Source organism: Gymnodraco acuticeps, unplaced genomic scaffold (genome assembly GCF_902827175.1).
Source record: "Gymnodraco acuticeps unplaced genomic scaffold, fGymAcu1.1, whole genome shotgun sequence".
Lineage (NCBI taxonomy): Eukaryota > Metazoa > Chordata > Actinopteri > Perciformes > Bathydraconidae > Gymnodraco > Gymnodraco acuticeps.
This window is the reverse complement of record NW_022992357.1, coordinates 830,990-848,194: the sequence shown is the minus strand read 5'-3', so window position 1 is coordinate 848,194 and position 17,205 is coordinate 830,990. Positions and strand designations below refer to the sequence as shown.

At 40.2% G+C, this 17,205-nt stretch overlaps 2 protein-coding genes across 11 annotated transcripts; both read right to left on the bottom strand.

The window, feature by feature from the left end:
* Window positions 1-498: 498 nt before the first annotated feature.
* Window positions 499-4,116, bottom strand: tbxtb (T-box transcription factor Tb). Of its 4 annotated transcripts, none has more exons than XM_034209638.1 (8): window positions 3,789-4,116; window positions 3,437-3,701; window positions 3,147-3,281; window positions 2,895-2,956; window positions 2,723-2,784; window positions 2,431-2,607; window positions 1,983-2,115; window positions 499-1,422 (listed from the first exon to the last, which is right to left on the bottom strand). In XM_034209638.1, the coding sequence occupies exons 1-8, from the start codon at window positions 3,986-3,988 to the stop codon at window positions 1,152-1,154; spliced, it is 1,305 nt and encodes a 434-aa protein (XP_034065529.1). In that variant the 5' UTR covers window positions 3,989-4,116; the 3' UTR covers window positions 499-1,151. The 4 variants fall into 4 exon arrangements, with proteins under 4 accessions (XP_034065529.1, XP_034065531.1, XP_034065530.1 ...); XM_034209640.1 differs by having other exon boundaries at window positions 2,431-2,604; XM_034209639.1 differs by having other exon boundaries at window positions 2,723-2,781.
* On the bottom strand, window positions 3,882-17,018 carry si:ch211-130h14.4. 7 transcript variants are annotated; one of them, XM_034209643.1, is made up of 14 exons: window positions 16,418-17,018; window positions 16,220-16,324; window positions 16,072-16,095; window positions 14,336-14,443; window positions 13,971-14,126; window positions 12,006-12,086; window positions 11,752-11,890; window positions 11,543-11,657; window positions 8,886-8,924; window positions 8,667-8,763; window positions 5,147-5,286; window positions 4,966-5,068; window positions 4,844-4,880; window positions 3,882-4,008 (listed from the first exon to the last, which is right to left on the bottom strand). In XM_034209643.1, the coding sequence occupies exons 2-13, from the start codon at window positions 16,247-16,249 to the stop codon at window positions 4,845-4,847; spliced, it is 1,068 nt and encodes a 355-aa protein (XP_034065534.1). In that variant the 5' UTR covers window positions 16,250-16,324; window positions 16,418-17,018; the 3' UTR covers window positions 3,882-4,008; window position 4,844. The 7 variants fall into 7 exon arrangements, 6 of the variants coding, with proteins under 6 accessions (XP_034065534.1, XP_034065538.1, XP_034065533.1 ...); XM_034209647.1 differs by lacking the exon at window positions 3,882-4,008 and having other exon boundaries at window positions 4,718-4,880; window positions 14,665-16,095; XM_034209642.1 differs by lacking the exon at window positions 3,882-4,008 and having other exon boundaries at window positions 4,718-4,880.
* Between the last annotated feature and the right edge of the window lie 187 nt (window positions 17,019-17,205).

Below are 17,205 nucleotides of genomic sequence, written 5' to 3'. Positions count from 1 at the left end.
TTTATATGGATCATCTTCTCGTTTAATAAATTAGTTTGCGATAGCATTTTGAATGTCCGAGTTGTAGAGAATCTTTAAGAGTGGGCCTTTAGTGCTTTTTGTGGGCCAGTTTATTATTCCACATATCGGCTGCTTAGGACACAACCCCCATTGATTTGGAAATTATAGAAATCTTATAAAGAACTGGTAATGTGATAAGTAAAAGCCCCTGACCCAATTGTATTTCCCTGTCCCTCCCGTTGCTTGCGTTTTCCATTAATCTAAAGGAACCCTGAAGGTCCTTGAACCTGACTAACTAATTTATTAAAATTATATTAAAAAAAATGCCCAATGGAAGATAATCCCCATGCCAGATACTGTGTAAGAATTAAATAAATGAAATCTGGTTGCGTCCCATTTCTTTGTGAATTAAATAACATGGTATGGCTCACAACCGCACACCCAAGACAAAAAGGAGTGGTCCAAGGTGGATGAATGACGACAACTTAGACAACAACATAAAAAGTAGTGAATTGTGCAATGATGTTTTTTTAATGATCTGGAAAGTTGTATATTGTCTGCATTGCAGAATATTAACATTGATCCATTTTTCATTTAATTTTTAAAATAACCTGGAACATAATATCTCAAATGGCGTCATTGTGAGAGCATAAGTTATCTATTTACATTGTAAAACAAAATTATTTTAATCATTTACACTATTAACAATGTTAAAAATCCTTCGACATTGTCATCTTCATGCCTTCTGCTGTGAATATCATGGAGTTATGCTTAATATAAGCAGATTATAAAGGGATTTTGGCCCACAAACATTAAAAGAATATGTTGTTTCATGCTATGCTAAACAAAAACATTTACAAAATGAAAAGGAAAAAAAAGGAAATAACGTAAACATATGTTAAAAACAAAAAATACACTGTAATTTATAGAGAGCAAAGCACATTTTTAAAGAGCTCCTTCAATAATTCGAAGTCTCTCTCAATAGTACCAATTAAGAAGTGGACATTTTTTCCATATAGATTGATTGTAGTGTCACATAATTGAAAACAGTCTTTTGCCAATTGATTTGGGAACAAATACTTATTTGCTGCTTTAAAGTTACAGCCTGCCAAGCCTCCTGCAGACATCACTTGATGACACATGCACCTCCATCAGAGGGACGGGGGTGTGACAGGAGTCCAGGCTGAAGGTAGCCTCCCGTGTGGAGAGGTGTCGTACTGAGCCGTGTCGTGCAGCTCCGTGGCTGGGCCGCTGTCGTACATAGGAGAGCCAGAGGAGGGCGCTGTGACGGAGTGAGACAGGCCGGGGTAGTGGCTGCCGGACCCTCGGAGGAACTGCGAGCTCAGGCTGTTGTTCATCCCCTCACTCTGGGACACGGGGGTCAGGGGCGGGTTACTCACAGACCACATGCTGGTGTACTGACTGCAGAGACGTGGACAGAAAACGTGTTACTCAGCTCTTATAAGGAGGGTTTAGAGGTGATACTCATGCAAAAGTAAAAAAATGGTGCCCTTTTTTTTATTGTAAGATATAGTAGTGAGTTAGATTGTATTAGATAAATGAGGTAAAGCCATTGTTTCTATGGAATGGATGAGAGACAACATGGAAAATTCAAATAAAGACAAAAGTAATGATATTCTTGTAGTGTCAGAGTTTTTTTCTTGCTTCAAATTATTTTCACACGAGCATGTAATATTGAAAGAATTTCACAAATATCCATATTTTACATAATACATTTCTTATTCAACTTAGCTTAGAACAATACATGTATATGATTACAGGACTCACATAATACTTTTTTCCACCAACATCTAACAAATAACAGGGTTTATTTGGTTTTTGATCTTTTCTTTTGCCACCATAATTATTGAGGTCACTATTTGTATGTCTATTGTATTGTCTGATGTCTAACCTGTAGGCTACCTGAGTTGTATTATTGTGTGTCAAAAAAAAATAAAGAAAAAAAGAGGAACTATACAAACCTTGAGTTGGTACCGGAAGGGGAATTGTGGGCCATGGGCATCATGCTGGAGTGTGTTGGCAACTGCAGACCGGACCAGTTGTCGTGGGGTGAGAGCATCGACAGACAGGCGGACGAGTTATCAGAGTAACCAACTAAAACACAAAGACAGGCATCACAAATACGGTTAATAAAATCCACTAAACCTGTTGTTTTCTCAGTATGATTCAGGATTTCCTGCCCCTCTGATATCAGTACAGTGAAAGGTGTGAATATTCACTCCAAACATTCCTTGTCTGAAGCCCAACCATTTACAGCTCTGTGGCTCCACTCACACAAAAGCCAGAGGAATGCAAAACATCCCGCGGTCAGCAACATTTGTTTGAGTTTCTTGTTAATAGCAGGGGAGGAAGTGGTGTAGTTCCTGGATGTTGTGTGATGGATGGTAAAAGGTGGAAGAGAACACTCACTGGGCGAGTTGGTTCGATGGGCATAGGGGCTGCTGTAGGGGGCAGAGCGGTGGTTCCTCAGGGTGGAGTAGCGCTCACAGCCGTGGGATGGCGAGAGGGAGATGGGACCCCCAAACTGGCTGTGAGGACTCACAGGAGGGCAGAGAGAGCTTGTGCCTGGAATATACCAACCACCTACTGATGAGAAGAAACAATATGAAATATATTAGCCATGCCCATGTGGCAATATGTAGCTTGAAAATAAAGTCTGACATGAAATTACATATTTATATAAAAAGAATGCAAAACTCACATGGAGAGTAAGTTGACTGCTGGTTTTCATTGGCATCTTCTCGCATGTCTTTGTGATCACTTCTTGAAGAAATGAAATGATTGATGAGGTTGTTTTTTTACATAATGTTGAAACTAATTGTATGCACATTTAAATCCATACAATTGTAAACGTCTAAAATGTGTATTCTTACCTCTCCTTTGCATCTAGGAAGGCCTTGGCAAAAGGGTTGTGCTTTATTTTAAGAGCAGTCACCTAAAATCCAATTATGAAGAACATTAACAATTGTTGTTTTCCAAAATTCAAATTCACAAAAGGTTTGCTAATGCCATATGCGTAATTTACGCACACATTTTGTGCGCATACAAGAAACATTAGTGTACGTTGTTTTAAATTATATAAGTGTTCAATGTGTTTTTGATTTAAAAATAATTAAATTGCCCACCTCCTCGTTTTGGTAAGCCGTTACTGCAATGAACTGCGTCTCTGGGAAAGCGTGGCTCGTGATCATTCTCCTCGGGCCTCCAACACGCACTATATGCATGCGTGGCTCGTACTTATGTAATGAATTTAACATTATCTGGAAAACCAAAGACATACAGGAAAATGATTATTGTTTTTTACATTTATTTCAATTTGTATTTATATGAAAATAAGTAAATTTTAGGAATCACAATTTGGTTTGTATCTGAAGAAAAACAAACAAAAGTACAACATTGAAAATGATCTCCTCACCTGACCTCCTCCGTTCAGTTTATTTGTGAGTTTGACTTTACTAAAAGAGACGGGCGCTTTCATCCAGTGTGCCCCGAAGTTTGGAGAGTCCGGGTGGATGTACACGCAGCTGGGGGTCTGGGGTTCAGGTTTGCCCCCGGGGACCCACTCCCCGTTCACGTACTTCCACCTGTGATTGTCCGCAGACACAAAGTCCAGCAAAACTGAATACATGGCGTTCGGATCCAATCCAGATATGTTCACTTTCAGCACCGGAAACATCCGCCTTGATAGACATTATGACAATTAGATTGTTTTTTAAAATTGTGTTGCTTTGTTAGTTAAACATTTAATTGTTTGCACTCAAGCTTACCTGCCATTCTTTGTAACTATCATTTCATTTACAAGTTCTTTAAACTTCTGCCAAAGCGTCTTCTCATCCAGGGACACGCTGAGTTCCTTCTCCGTGGGGTCTCCCTTCTCGCTGCCGGCCTGCAGCTCACTCTCCACGGCGCTGAGGAGGTGGTCCACCCGGCTCTGACTGGCCTTCTCGGGACACTCGCCGGAGGCCATCCTGTCCAACAGCTCCAGGGCTGAATGTATGTAATCACAGGTCTTATTTAAAAAAAAACGAAATATCTCTCCTGTTCCTGCGTCTCCACACTCAGTTATCTCAGGTCTCTGGACTTCATGGACAGCTCCTAGATATATAGTGTGAAGCCAGGCTCGGGATGGGTGTTTGGGGCGGACATGGTTGGCTCCTCTCCTCTTTGATCTTTGCGGGCTTGCCAGGGATTGGCTGAGAGGGCCATACATTGAGGACTACAGGATTTTGAATAAAGCAGTTTAACCTTCTTTATTACATCAACCTGTAAACATTGACACTTAGATCAAAGCCACACCTGCAGAAAGCACAGCCACTGTGTGCTGAGCTGCTCTTTGTCCCTAAAAGGATCAGAATTTACCCCAGATTACTTTAAAATGTTGCTAAACCTGGAACTGTTTCACTCCTGTGTAAGTGGGTGACAACTAAGTATCAACAAGTCAACGTTCCTCTAGTATTATGAATTGACAAAAATAAAACATAGTTGGAAGAATTTACTAAATTGCATTTACTAAATCGTGAACAATTGTGTCTCACTTAAAAGAACAAATTGCCTGCAGTGAAACTTCATCATTTTAACAGCAATTCTTATAACAATTGAACTGGTTCAACCCAGTCTCACAGAAGAACGGACGTCATTATAGTATAACTTTTATATTTCAGCAAACCCAATGAATAAGGACACTGCCATCATTATAGAAGAAAATCAAAATCATTTAATATAGTAATGTTGTTTTGTAGAATTGCCATATGAACTGACACACTCATATTTGCACATTTTCTCTACAGAGATAATTGCTTTATCTTCAGTGATTTGGGTTGACCTTATAGTTCCTCCAGCTTAAATCCACAGTCAATTATCTAAAGAGAAAGAAGAAAACAAAACCAATTAAAAAAAACAATACAATTGTTACTCTAATTTAATTTATCTGAGGAATAATTGTACCTCTATATGCTCTTGTTGACACACATCTTCAATGGATAAGGGATCAGGTGTTTTCCGACAGCATGTTGCTATGTCCCAAACCAGAGTTTCAAGACATGGATGTCTGCCAAGAAAACACATGCTGAAAAATCAGGCATTATTCTCCAATAAATAAATAAATATGAAAGGTGTTTTTATGCACCTGGCTGAGGTCACTCTTCTCAGAGGTGGGGAACAAGAGGGCCGGTCTTTCCGGACACTGCTTTGCTGTTTTGGAGAGCAGAGAGGCGCCTGGTTGGTTTGGCTCGTCTTCCCTTGTTTGGAGTCAACACTTGGAAGCGTCTATGAAAGAAAGGAAAACAAATCTCTCACTGGTCACTCAATCCATAATCAACTGATTTACTTTCAGTCATACAGTGTCATGCTCACAAATAACTACTGTATTCTGGTAAATGTATTCGGTGTGACCTGTTGCCATGGTGGCTTGGAAAGGAAAAAAACAAACGTTAAAGGCTGATATTGTGTGACAGCTACGTGTTAGCTTCCATAGAGTTCTGGGGGTGTTGTGTTGTGGCTGGTTTGTGTTACTAACCAAATCTTGGTTGCCTCGCTCCTCCTGCCAGCTCAGAGAGTCTGTCTCCCTGTCCAGCAGTCTGGACCACAGTTCACAGCCAGCAGAGAAAAACAAACCTCACTCAGTTTAAAGAGCAGTTAAAGCCTCCTTCAATACGCTTCTGATGTCTCCTCCACACTGATAAAGGTTGCTAAAACTTAACTTTAAGTATCCGTGTCAGTGCACATTTTCCTTAATGTTTCTTCCTGTTTGCTAAATTACAAACCTTTGGGAGAAAGCCATGTTGGTCCAATAAAGATCATGCATATGTCTAAGCTGTCTCAAGTAAATCTCTGCTTTCTTGCTCTTCTCAGGAATCTCAGGGGTAATCTGTGATTGAAAGAAAGTACATCAGTGTTCCCTCTTTGCTCAGCTGCCATACACTCTTACCTAAAGAAGCACATTTAAAATCCAAATACCAAATCAGGCATCTTGCTCTCAAAGTTCCTCATAAAGTTACGCTGTAGGGTTGCAAATGTGGGGGCTTTCATCTGTGGGTGGCACATATTGCATTCATCTATCATTTCCTTTTCCATGAATCATTTTGTAATTTAAAAAGAGACATCCCCCTGTATACGAGCTGAGGTAACTACTGTGTAAAATTCATAGGTGTCATAGCCAGTGTCATTTCCCACAGTCCTAGTGTCCCATTTGGCGCCTCTCACTCCTCCTCCAACACCCCACTCAGCGCTAACTGTCACACTTGGCTACTTCCTGTTTGTTTTTTTGTCCTGAGCACTGTGAATTAATGTTATTGATCTATATGGTGCTCTATAGTAGATCCCTATCCCATCCCCCCTATCCTCAAAAGGCTTAAATGCAGGTGCAACTTAAATAAACTGCAGACTGCATTCAAACCTGAATTCATTTAGTTTTACTTCTTTTTAAAACTTAAAAGACTATACCAGTGTTTTCTCACGTTTGAACCCTTTCACTACAAATCAATTTACTTTACTGCTAACCACTTTTGGGTATCTGGTATACTTACCTTTGAGATCACCACTGACTTACATTTGATACACTAGGTATTGAGGATCAACATCATAAGACACAAATGTGCTTACGTTTTGACGTCATTTTGATCTCACTTACTTTGAATGATAATGTTGTTTATCATTGTAGGTGTATTTACGAAATCAAGATTTCTTTTGATTCTCAAAGTTTAAGGCTCGTTTCAAGCTGATTTTCACTAATGCAATGAAGGGAAATCATGGGGCAACTTTTAGACTACTCTAAAATAACAACAACATAATTTGATTGCTTGAGTGCAGAAAACACTCTTATTTACTTATCACATATTGATTACATAATTAAAGAACAAGGCAATATAATATAAATCCATCAAATTAAAAACAAAATGTGACTTCAAACCTGATCAGTTGAACAAGTTGACTTTCTTGTATAAGGTTGAAAATAAAGGTAGTATTTTGCAGGTAATTCAATTATTTCCCTTCAATTGCATATTATTTTGAGGCGGTGGTAGTGGCCTGACGTCACCACAGTTCCCACACATACATCGTGTTGGTAACTCACAAACATTAAGACCTAAACCCCAGATTGTGAGCTAAGGGGTTGCGGTCTCAGGCCTCTCCTACAGTGGAGGGTCTGAGATGTCAGCACAGAGCAGCAGTGAGTTAATGCCCCTGCTCGCTGTTGGCTTTCACCAGTCCTGTCTGACCACTGTTTGCCTTCGCCTGCTCTCCCTCCAGCCAGGCTCATCCTCTGTTTGCTCAGGCCCGTTTTGACACAAAGGTGAGAGAAAAATGAGTCCTGCGTGCTTGTCCATTATGCTCATCTCAGCACCTGAGCATAACCTCGTCTCTAATGCTCTCACTTTTTCCCAGCCTCTCTCCTGATCTCTGTAGAGTTTAAAATATCTTATACGAATATAATATGAAAATCTAATTTCTACCTAATGATTAGAATTTAATTTAATCAATAACATTAAGAAGTATTTTGCTTAGTCTTCTGGGTTAAAGGCATGGTGAGCCTTTTCTGTGACACGAAGCCACAATTATATTCTGATGAAGCATAAAGACTAGAAACATGAATAAACAGCTAGCCTGGGTCATGTGGTTATAAAGACACCTCATTAAATAATACATTTTACACTTCAAAACAAGATTTAACATGTTAGTCAGTGTGTTTTAGGGGAAGGCCTACTGGTAGGTGGAATTTAGGTAGGATGTTGTCTACCAAAATGCACATAAATCAGATCTTGCTCCACTCAACATAGCCTACAACAGACTATGCAGATTTGTCCTTGGTTGTCCTTTTCGTACACATCACTGCACAATGTATAACCAACTTAAATGGCCTACTTTAAATGTAAGAAGACACACGCATTGGCTTCAGCTGATATTTAAATGCATTTATCTTAACTATCCCCCTTATTTAAAGCAGTATTTTGTACCCTACTCACCAATTCATCAAGTTAGACATTCTGTTCAGATTCATTTCTGTCCCCTCTGCAAAAAAATGGATTGGCGGAAGAGCGTTCATGTTCAAAGCCCCAACTGACTGGAATACGTTACCTGCTGCTATTAGATCTCTTGCATCATTGGGTTTATTTAAACATGCATTGTCATCTCACTTTCAACTGGTCTGTACTTGTTATTAACTGATATTGATGAAACTGATTTGCTTGACTGTCTCAAATTGTAATGATTGTGTGCATTGCTTGAATTTCACTTAGACTGTATGTGGTTTGTCTTGTGTGTCATGTTTTGCATTTTGTCTTTTTGTTTATGTATGTCTGTAAATTGTTGCTATTGTCGGGACCCCCTTGAAAACGAGATGGTGCATCTCAAGGGGTTTATCCTAATGAATAAAATGTCTATATATTTGTTACTTTTTGATACTATAGTCTTAATGCTAAGATAAGCAAATCCTGGCTGTAACTTACCTGCAGCTATACACATGCTGGGAGTAAATAGTAAACGGAAAATGAAAAAGATGAAAATATAGCATTACTAACTAAACAGTAATATGTCTTTCTGTTTAGTGTATTATTTGTGTGTTGGTTGAGGAGGGTGATCACTGCTCCAGGTGTGTTTACCCCTCTGCCCTTGTTAAGTGGGGTTGCTGCCCCTGTGGTTTTTACACTAACCTTGGGAAACATTTGCTCAGTTTGCTCCTTCTCCTGGCTGCCACCAAAGATCAGCTCTGCAAAGCCCTCTCCTGATCCAGACTCATGCTCTAATATCCTGGAGACCCAAACACACACACGTGCAGAAATCAGCTAATTTTACGAACAAAAGGCCATCAAAAAAAAATCACATTTACATCTAAGAAATAATGATTGAGGCAAAACCGTGTTCAAACATACTGTAATCTGGTCAACTTGCATACAGCTGGGATGTGTGACCTGCACACAAAATGTTGGGTTGTTAATATATTCCTAATGGTGTGCTACTTCTCAAGAGTATCTATAGTGTGGTGCAGCTCACACCCAATAACACTGCGCACTCGGGTGACAACACACTTTGTCTGCTGGGTGCAAACTGGCTTCAGGGAGGACTCCTGAGCAAGGCAGCGTTTACTCACAGCACAGTGCAGCAGGTAACAGATCTATACAAACCCTGAGGCGAGTGGAGGAATGAGGATGTGGACCTGTGCACTCATATATGTATAATATTAGTGATGACATGTTAAAAGCCCAACAATGCAGTGGCGTAAATGATAACTCATTAAAAAGGTTGACAAAATTAGATGCAACTAGACCAGCCCAGGCTTCTGTGCGTTTTCCACTCATCGCAGTCAACTATAGTAATAGACACGGTATGTTCTGGTCAATTTAATTTTGTAGGCCTGTAATGCATACTTGTGAAATTCAACATGTTGAAGAGACCATGACCAGATGGTCACAAAGATAGCAAACTGTCCAATAAATCATAGCAGCTAATAATAAACATATAAATAGTAACCAACGCAGGACAGATTGGATGAATTGGCTCAAACATAAACAAGGACTTTGCCGACTCCATATATTGTCTTCAGCTCTAATTGCTTATATTTTGGGTATTTCTTATGGATGTGGGGAATGTGCCTATAGCACAGAGAGGTTGGGGGCGCAGGGAGGGCCGCTGTCTCGCCATGTTTGTCTGTGGTGTGGTGAGATTTCACACTGATGGAGGACTTGTCAGCGTAAGCCTTCACTCGTCTTCTTACCAAGAGTCTAATGTCCCCAAGCCAATGAGCTGTTTGACGCTGACAGCCTCTTGCTAACATCATACATGCTCATACTAAACAGAATTCAGCCCCAATTAACAACAAGGGTGACAGTGGCCGACACCGGTCTGTTATACATTCACAACATGTAAACACAAGGGACACCGAGGGTGATACGAGCAGGTGCCTACATGTAATGTCGATCCAAACAACATGCCTTGGTAGGTACCTTCTTTAGATTTAAAGCAAAAACACTAGATTATAATTTGTCAAATGTGTGGTTGAAATTATCAGCACCCATTTTAATCGCATTCTTTTGTGTTAAAAAAGGTACGACAGCAGAACTAGAGAAAGAGATAGGCATTTGAGAGTTTTCTGGAATAAATCAAAGTGCTTCTAATTCCATACGTATTGCCCATCTTAAAATACATTTAAACAGAAAATACGTAACACTTTACTCTCTATTGAAATATTAGATTTTAAATGCTTGATATAGTTCTAATACTGAAACAGTAGTTGAAGAGGCAATTTACCTAGAGTTACTGAGAGAAGTGGAATTAGCAGTTAAAATGGAGGCGATGAAAGAAAGGTAGGTTTCAACATCAAAGTGTCATACAAGTGTTAGTGCTAAGTGAAGTTTAGGGTTAGGGTGCTAAAAAAGTAGAACACTGAAGTTCAAGTTGTAATGTTGATCAATACTCAACAATAAATTGAGCGGGAAGTGTCAAGGTTCAGGTGTATAAACTAAAAGATGATGTCAGTTTTAGTATTAGCCGCAGAATAAACAAAACCTCCAGTCTTCTATCTTCAAACTGAAGCTTAAGTAGTAGATTATTCTTAATACCAGTATAATGCTTGTATAACTAGCGATGAGTGGAACCACAATACAACTCAAAGTCTTAAAGGCTCTCCGATTATCTCTGCCACTTTTTGCTAAATGGAGTGCTGTTTGCCTGGACGCCCATAAAGCTTTAAATGAGTAGGAACTTCTCAAACAGTTCCACATCTGTTCACAGGGCTGGCATAAGGTGACACCACTGGCCCAATTGCTATATCTCTTTCGTAGCGGACATAATGACAACATTTTCCCCTGGACGATGTTTGTGGAAGTTAAAGTGGCCGACCGAGTAGGCGAGTCTCCACAACAGCAGGGTCAGATTGTGTTTGGTCATCTCACTTCTACGTGAGTAATCAGCTCTCTCCTCCAGGAGGGTCCACGCTAAACAAGCCTCCAGTGGAGTCCCTGTTTGTTCTTAAAGGCAGAGCAAACAGAGATCCAGAGAGCTCACAGTTTAGGAGCCGAGGCCTCTACAGACAGCCGGCCCCTTACCAACACCAGCTGTATCTTTTACACGTATACCCTGAGTCCGAAATATTGAAGATTTGTACGTTGTTTTATTTTAAAGCATTAGAGAATCATTTTGTGACTCAAACCCCATATAATCTCAACCTGTTGCTTTTAGACTCAAACAAACTATTTTTTGTTTTTATTTTAATTTGCAAGTTTTAAAAAGGTGCAAAAGCAAGGCTTGCTGTTTTCCCATTTTCTAAGCTACGCTAACTGGCTTAGCTGTAACTTTATTTTTAACAGACAAATGTGAGAGTGTGGTGTCAATCTATCTGTCCAAGTGTCATGAAAAAAGCAAAAAAGCTTACATCTGAAAAAACAAATCAAGTCAAAATATTACTCTAAAAGTACCGAATGTTGCAGCGTTTACAATCAAGGCAGCAGACATAATCATACGTTAAAATATATATATATCTGCCTGAACTTATTTCCCAGGTCTATTACATGAAGTAACCACTACTTATTACAGTGTAGGTATTCTCCTCCTGGAGTGGCCTTCATGTCCTCTATCTTCAGCGGTGTGGGGATATTTTTCTGATTTCTTGTCGGTCATCAAACCAGCTGCAGGTCTGCTTTCCAACACTGTAACATCAACACATATTACAAATTCACATCTCCTGCTTTTCTCCATAACATATCTAGAGAGAACGTTTTAATATAAAAAATGTTTCTTAACTCCTTTTCTTGACATCCTCCAGACTTTTATACAGCTGTACTGGGTGACGGTTATATTTGATGCCCCTATAAAAGTCCTCCAAGTCGTGGTGGGTTTTCAAATGTCCATGCTTAGATAACTGCCTCTGGAGGTCAAAGATCTCAGAAAAGAGATTGTGAGGGACAATTTGATGAATGTCACAGAACGGGATTAAACATAAATCAAAGGCAGGGCTGGATTGAAGTCAGGTGTTTTGCTGCTGGGTCAAAACCTACCAGGTAATAGCTGGTTTTAGGGAGGGGCTTCAGGTATGAGTCATCATGCAGCAGCTTGGAGAAGGACAACTTCTTTTGTTTCTGAGTGAAGAAGAAAAGAGGAGGCAGACAGACAGGCAGAGACAGAGGGCAGGCCTCCCTTGTTTTGGGGCTGGGAAACAGAGTACACAGAACAAATGAGAAGTAAACACACAGCCACAGGAAGCCATTAACAGCAGCGAGGACCAATTAGGACCCAGCAGGTTTTCTCGCCTCGGTCTGCTTTGGTCCTGCCTCACCTCTGTGTCTGTGACAGAGCCTCTCGACCTGAGCCGAGGAAACAACAGGCAGTTTCATTTGCTCTTCAATTTAAAGCAAAGGATTCCTACTGGAGGGCCTCTAAAGTCCTTTATTGTGCTCTCTTTGTCTTCCCCTACCAAGTGCAAGTCATTAGAGAGGACAATTACATCCTCCTGAAGGAGCTCAGCTTTTACAGGAGGGGAAGATAAGACAGGATCTCTCTCATGTCAGACCCCCTCCTTGCAGACCCTCTGTAAAGCTTATTGCTCTTTTCACACCCTGTCAGAGATGAGTCAAAATCAAAGTCAATCCCAGCAACTAAGCAGGAGGGGAATTATAAACAAGAACAGGAAACTACATTTGTATTTGTGGGTTGTTTAAACAACTTAATAGCTAGTTGTGAAATGTTACTAAAACTTTATTACTTATATTTTGATACCACTGAATTTGTAGCATTGACATGTACTTTGAAACACATCTTTCAGAAGTTTTGGTTTCAATTCCCAAATTTGACATTTTACTTTTGCAACAAGTACTTTCTAGGGTTCATCAATTTAGACACAGTATAGTCTCAAATTCGAAAATCTATATTTAAAGTGATTGAAATGGATATTAAAACAGCAGCGGATCAAAAATGACAATGTGAAAAGAATTTGCAATGGTCAGAAAAGTAAAAATAAATGTTTCAATGTTAAAACTAAGTGGTTTTAAATTTCAACATCAATTATTCATTATTTTTTTAAGATTCAAATGATTACGGACTTTCTTTGCTTTCATGATGATCCAAAAGCAGGATCAGGAAGTTAACATTTGAATGAATAATATAAATAATTGCTACAAAAGTTCCATTCATCAAAGTGTTAGGCTGCTACACTGCCCACAGTATACGGTGCAGGATTTAAAGACTCACAGGATTAAGTTGTAAACTGCAGCTGCAATGGTTTTAATGTTATGCATGTCACTTGAGGGGAGAAAGTGAAGGTGTTACAGGCAAAACAGGGAGGCTTTGATTTGGAGGGTTGTGTATTTGAGCTCAGACAAAGTGTGGTGCTGTGGTAGGCAAATGACAGCCTGTAGGTCAAAACAGGCCGTCCAGGCAAAAACATGGCCAGCTAAAGAAAGGAGTTTGGACTCTTGCATCAAAACTTTTACTCCTGAACACGCAAATTTAGCAAACCTACCATCATCATACTTTTCTGCTACTTTGTTTTATATTTATATTGTATTGTAGTGTATCACAGTGTTTAGCTCAAGCGAGTAGTGCCACTATTTGAAATAACGTAACACTGGACTACAAAATTAGCTCATTAGCTAACTCATACATTGAGGAGGAAACTGATGTGTTGAATAGTGTGCACTGTCTCTGGTAATTATTAAATAAACAATTTAAAAAAGTAGAATAATTACTTTAATGCTTGACCTGTGTCTTGTAGGTGAAAATCTTAACATTAAGACTTTTATTAGATTCATTATCTTATTATAATTGTCTCTGTGAGTGATTCTAAACATGTATAATGAAACTACCACACAAGTTCAGACACAAAATACGAGATGGAAAACAGTTCAACATGGCCAGGACAGCCACGATATTAATTACTATAGTATAAACGAACAACAGAGTTGTTATGATAATTCAAGACTAAAATAAAGCACTGAGTTTTGTTACACTTGGATGTTATGCTTTACCTGCTGAGCCTCACTCTCTGACTTGCCTCTGGCTGCCTCTTCTCTCTGCTGCAGCAGTGCTCTCTGGGAGCTGACCTTGTCTGAGAGCAGGGCAGCATATCGGCGACAGGGGGCTTTTCTGAGGCGGTGCATATTCCTGTAGGCCTCTAGATGACGCTGGAGGATAGACAAGATAAGGAAGGACACAAACTGAGGGGAAGTGAGCTAAAAGGAAGCACCACCTAAATATGGAGGCACTACTGTGCTTCAGTATTATTGGGAGATGAAGAAACTATTGATAATTTATCAACAAGCATGTTTATAACTAGCAGCTAAAAATGCCTATAAAAGTGACACAAACTTTTTATCCTATAGTATTTATCAACCTGCTCCAGCTGAGCCTGGTGCCGGGCCTTGGCCTCTTGGTCCGGGTCTGGACTTCCATCATGCATTGCCTTCCTCCTCCAGGGCTGGGCTTTCACTCCATCCCCTGCCTATCCACAGTAAAAACCCAATTTAGATGCTGTGGGAGTGAATCAGTCAGCTTGCCTGAAGATTAAAAAATAAGAATGCATTTTTGGTAATCCCCCACGCCCGCCAAAAGCAACCTCCCACACACACACCAGCCTGACATTGTGTTCGTGCAAGATCCAGCTAAAAAAAAAATAGCTACGCAGGAGGAATATGCCCACCTCCTCTCCCACAAAGCTCTTACCTTATTTCCGGCATGTGTCTAGAAACCAATGTTGTAGGGCTGTCCCTTAGCGTATCATTGCTCTCCCTTTAATCCGGATGAGGACTGATACCCGACAGATGTTGCAGAGGAAGGTTTTAGAGACAGATTTCAACTAATACTTTTTAAGGCAAGAGGTAACTTGTTAAGAGAAACGAATTAAGAGAAAATATAAGATGCAAAGGAATGTAAATGGTAACAAGGAATGTAAGGCTAATGGAGGCGTGTGGTGCAGTGGGTTGAGCGTTGGTGTTCGGATCAGGGGGTCACAGGTTCAAACCCCACTGCAGTCAGCATGTCGTTGTGTCCCTGGGCAAGACACTTCACCCCAAATTGCTCCTGTGGGGATTGCCCACTGTATTGAGTCTGTAAGTCGCTTTGGATAAAAGCGTCTAACAAGTGACATGTAATGTAATGGGAGTAACATGCCAAAGCAGATTAACTGCATAACATGGAGCTGCATGCTCCCTTCTTATTATCCTTAAATGAAGAATAAAACATGCTTGAGCTTTAAAGGGAGGACGGCACTCTGTGATCTAAGTGTTCTCTCTGAGGTCGCCCGGTCTCTGGGAAAAGCCTTATTCTTAACAGGCTGCCACTAAATGACCACATTACTGAAGTTTATGGGCCGAGTCTGTGCAGGAAGTGTCTGCTTTGTCTTTTCTCACAAAAGCTGCTGGAAACGCAGATTTATCAGTTCCGTTGCCACAGTAATACTGTTGTGGCAGAGCAGAGGGACCTGCAGTGCTGTGTGCAAAGTGTCAGTGACAGGGCGGAAGCAGCATCCATCTGTGCTCCCTGTCACTATAAATAAGAGGAGCATAATGCACACTCTGCTATCACACTGCTATCATGATACTGCAGTGAGGTGGACAGAAGCCTCTTTTGACCCAGGTAGAGACATTGCTATCAGATGCTGCAGGTGTAAACAGAAACAGTTTGTGGCAGGGGATACAAATAAGTGAGAAGACCTTGAAAGAAAGTGTTTTCACCTGTAACCAAGTCAACCTGCTTCTTTAATTTCTACTTTTCCCTGTTGAACACAAGTATTTCAGCTACTTCAGACACAATAATGCAGCTCTCACCCCCAGGACAGACATGAATAGCTCAGCTTGAGGCCCACACCAGACAGCAATGAATACCACGAGAGAGGCACATAAACAAGGGCACAATTGAAATGACACAATAGAGAGGGATTACACAACCTTTGGACACCGAGCCTGTTGATAATATCATCACGGGAGAGGCGGACGGGTCTTGGTACACACTGTACTGGTCCAGCCATGATCTCAGACTGTGACATGCAACAATTAAACCACTTTGTGACACTGAATGGGAACATCTATTCAGGACAAGATGCTTTATTCTGGCAGCTTGTTCTTCACTCACATGTGAGATCTGTAATGTCATGTGCTAGAACACAATGGAAAGACACATATTTGACAACTAATTAACTACTCCATAGATGTTTTACATTTCAAGTACCATGGTAATAAAATAAAAAACTCAGTGCTGATAAGTGGATTATTTAAAATACCTTTCCGACACCAACAGGTAGTAAGTGCATTCGAAGGAGAATGAAGAAGGCTTGGTTGGTGAAGGTCCTTGCACACAGATTGCATGGCAAATCTGTTGATTATACCTTTGGAAAAAAGATTGTTGGCATCAAATTCCAAAATGATATTAAATTGCAATGTTATAGGAGCATAAAAGTCATTTTTCAAGAATGTCTTACCAGCTGTCGGCATGTGGGCTTTTCAGAAATACTGTAGGTTACACTCCGCCGTCCAATTTTGGGCTTTAAAGTCTACCACAAACTTTGGTTACCAAGTGACGGAGAACAATGGTAAAGCCTTATTGCAGAGAGCCTTCACTCTGGACACACAACCACAAATATTTGAATATATGTGTTTGTGACCCCGCATGAAGGTTTCATTTGTGTCCAAAGCTGGAAGGGATCACAGTTTACTTTAAATTTCCATTTAATTGTCAATACAATAGACCGCTGAGAACCATCAAAGAAGCCAAACGTGTCTTTAATGCTTAATTTCTCATTAACTCTGGTTTATTTTGTTTTCTTGCCAACAAAACAGGGCATGTTTGTTTTTAAAGCACTCAAATTGATTTCGGACCAGCTGTTTCTCCCTGAGCAGTACACAAAGTTAGTTACCTCTTATAGAACTAAAACATAGATCTTGTAGCTCAGTGGGATTATGCCCTCAGTTCAAACTGGGAATACCTTTGCTGCAAACCATGTTGTTCTGGTATTTAGGGTGAACTTATCTCCCAGATATTTCGCACCAACACTATTTATGTTTAGTAACTACATGCATCGTTTTGTTTAATAGGACAATGGTAAAGAAAACTGGAAGTAATTTCCTGAAGGGATCATGTACCTGGGCCCCACTGTAGTACACTGGTCAGCCCGCTTAAAAGGAAATCTAAGAAGCTTACATCACTAATGCCCAAATGGCCTCAGGTAGCAACAGTGGCAACAAAAGAGCCTTTAACATATGGCCAGCA

What these genes read in the sequence shown, in the direction of transcription:
- tbxtb (XM_034209638.1), bottom strand. Translation starts at nt 3,988, where the DNA reads ATGGCCTCCGGCGAGTGTCCCGAGAAGGCCAGTCAGAGCCGGGTGGAC. An exon ending in AACTGAACGGAGGAGGTCAG is followed by an intron (nt 3,282 to 3,436) that starts GTGAGGAGATCA and finishes TTGGTTTTCCAG; the next exon opens with ATAATGTTAAATTCATTACA. An exon ending in GCAGTCAACTTACTCTCCAT is followed by an intron (nt 2,608 to 2,722) that starts GTGAGTTTTGCA and finishes TCTTCTCATCAG; the next exon opens with TAGGTGGTTGGTATATTCCA.
- si:ch211-130h14.4 (XM_034209643.1), bottom strand. Translation starts at nt 16,249, where the DNA reads ATGCACTTACTACCTGTTGGTGTCGGAAAG. An exon ending in CTGAGCAAATGTTTCCCAAG is followed by an intron (nt 5,287 to 8,666) that starts GTTAGTGTAAAA and finishes TTTCTTTCATAG; the next exon opens with ACGCTTCCAAGTGTTGACTC. An exon ending in AGAAGAGTGACCTCAGCCAG is followed by an intron (nt 5,069 to 5,146) that starts GTGCATAAAAAC and finishes TTTTCTTGGCAG; the next exon opens with ACATCCATGTCTTGAAACTC.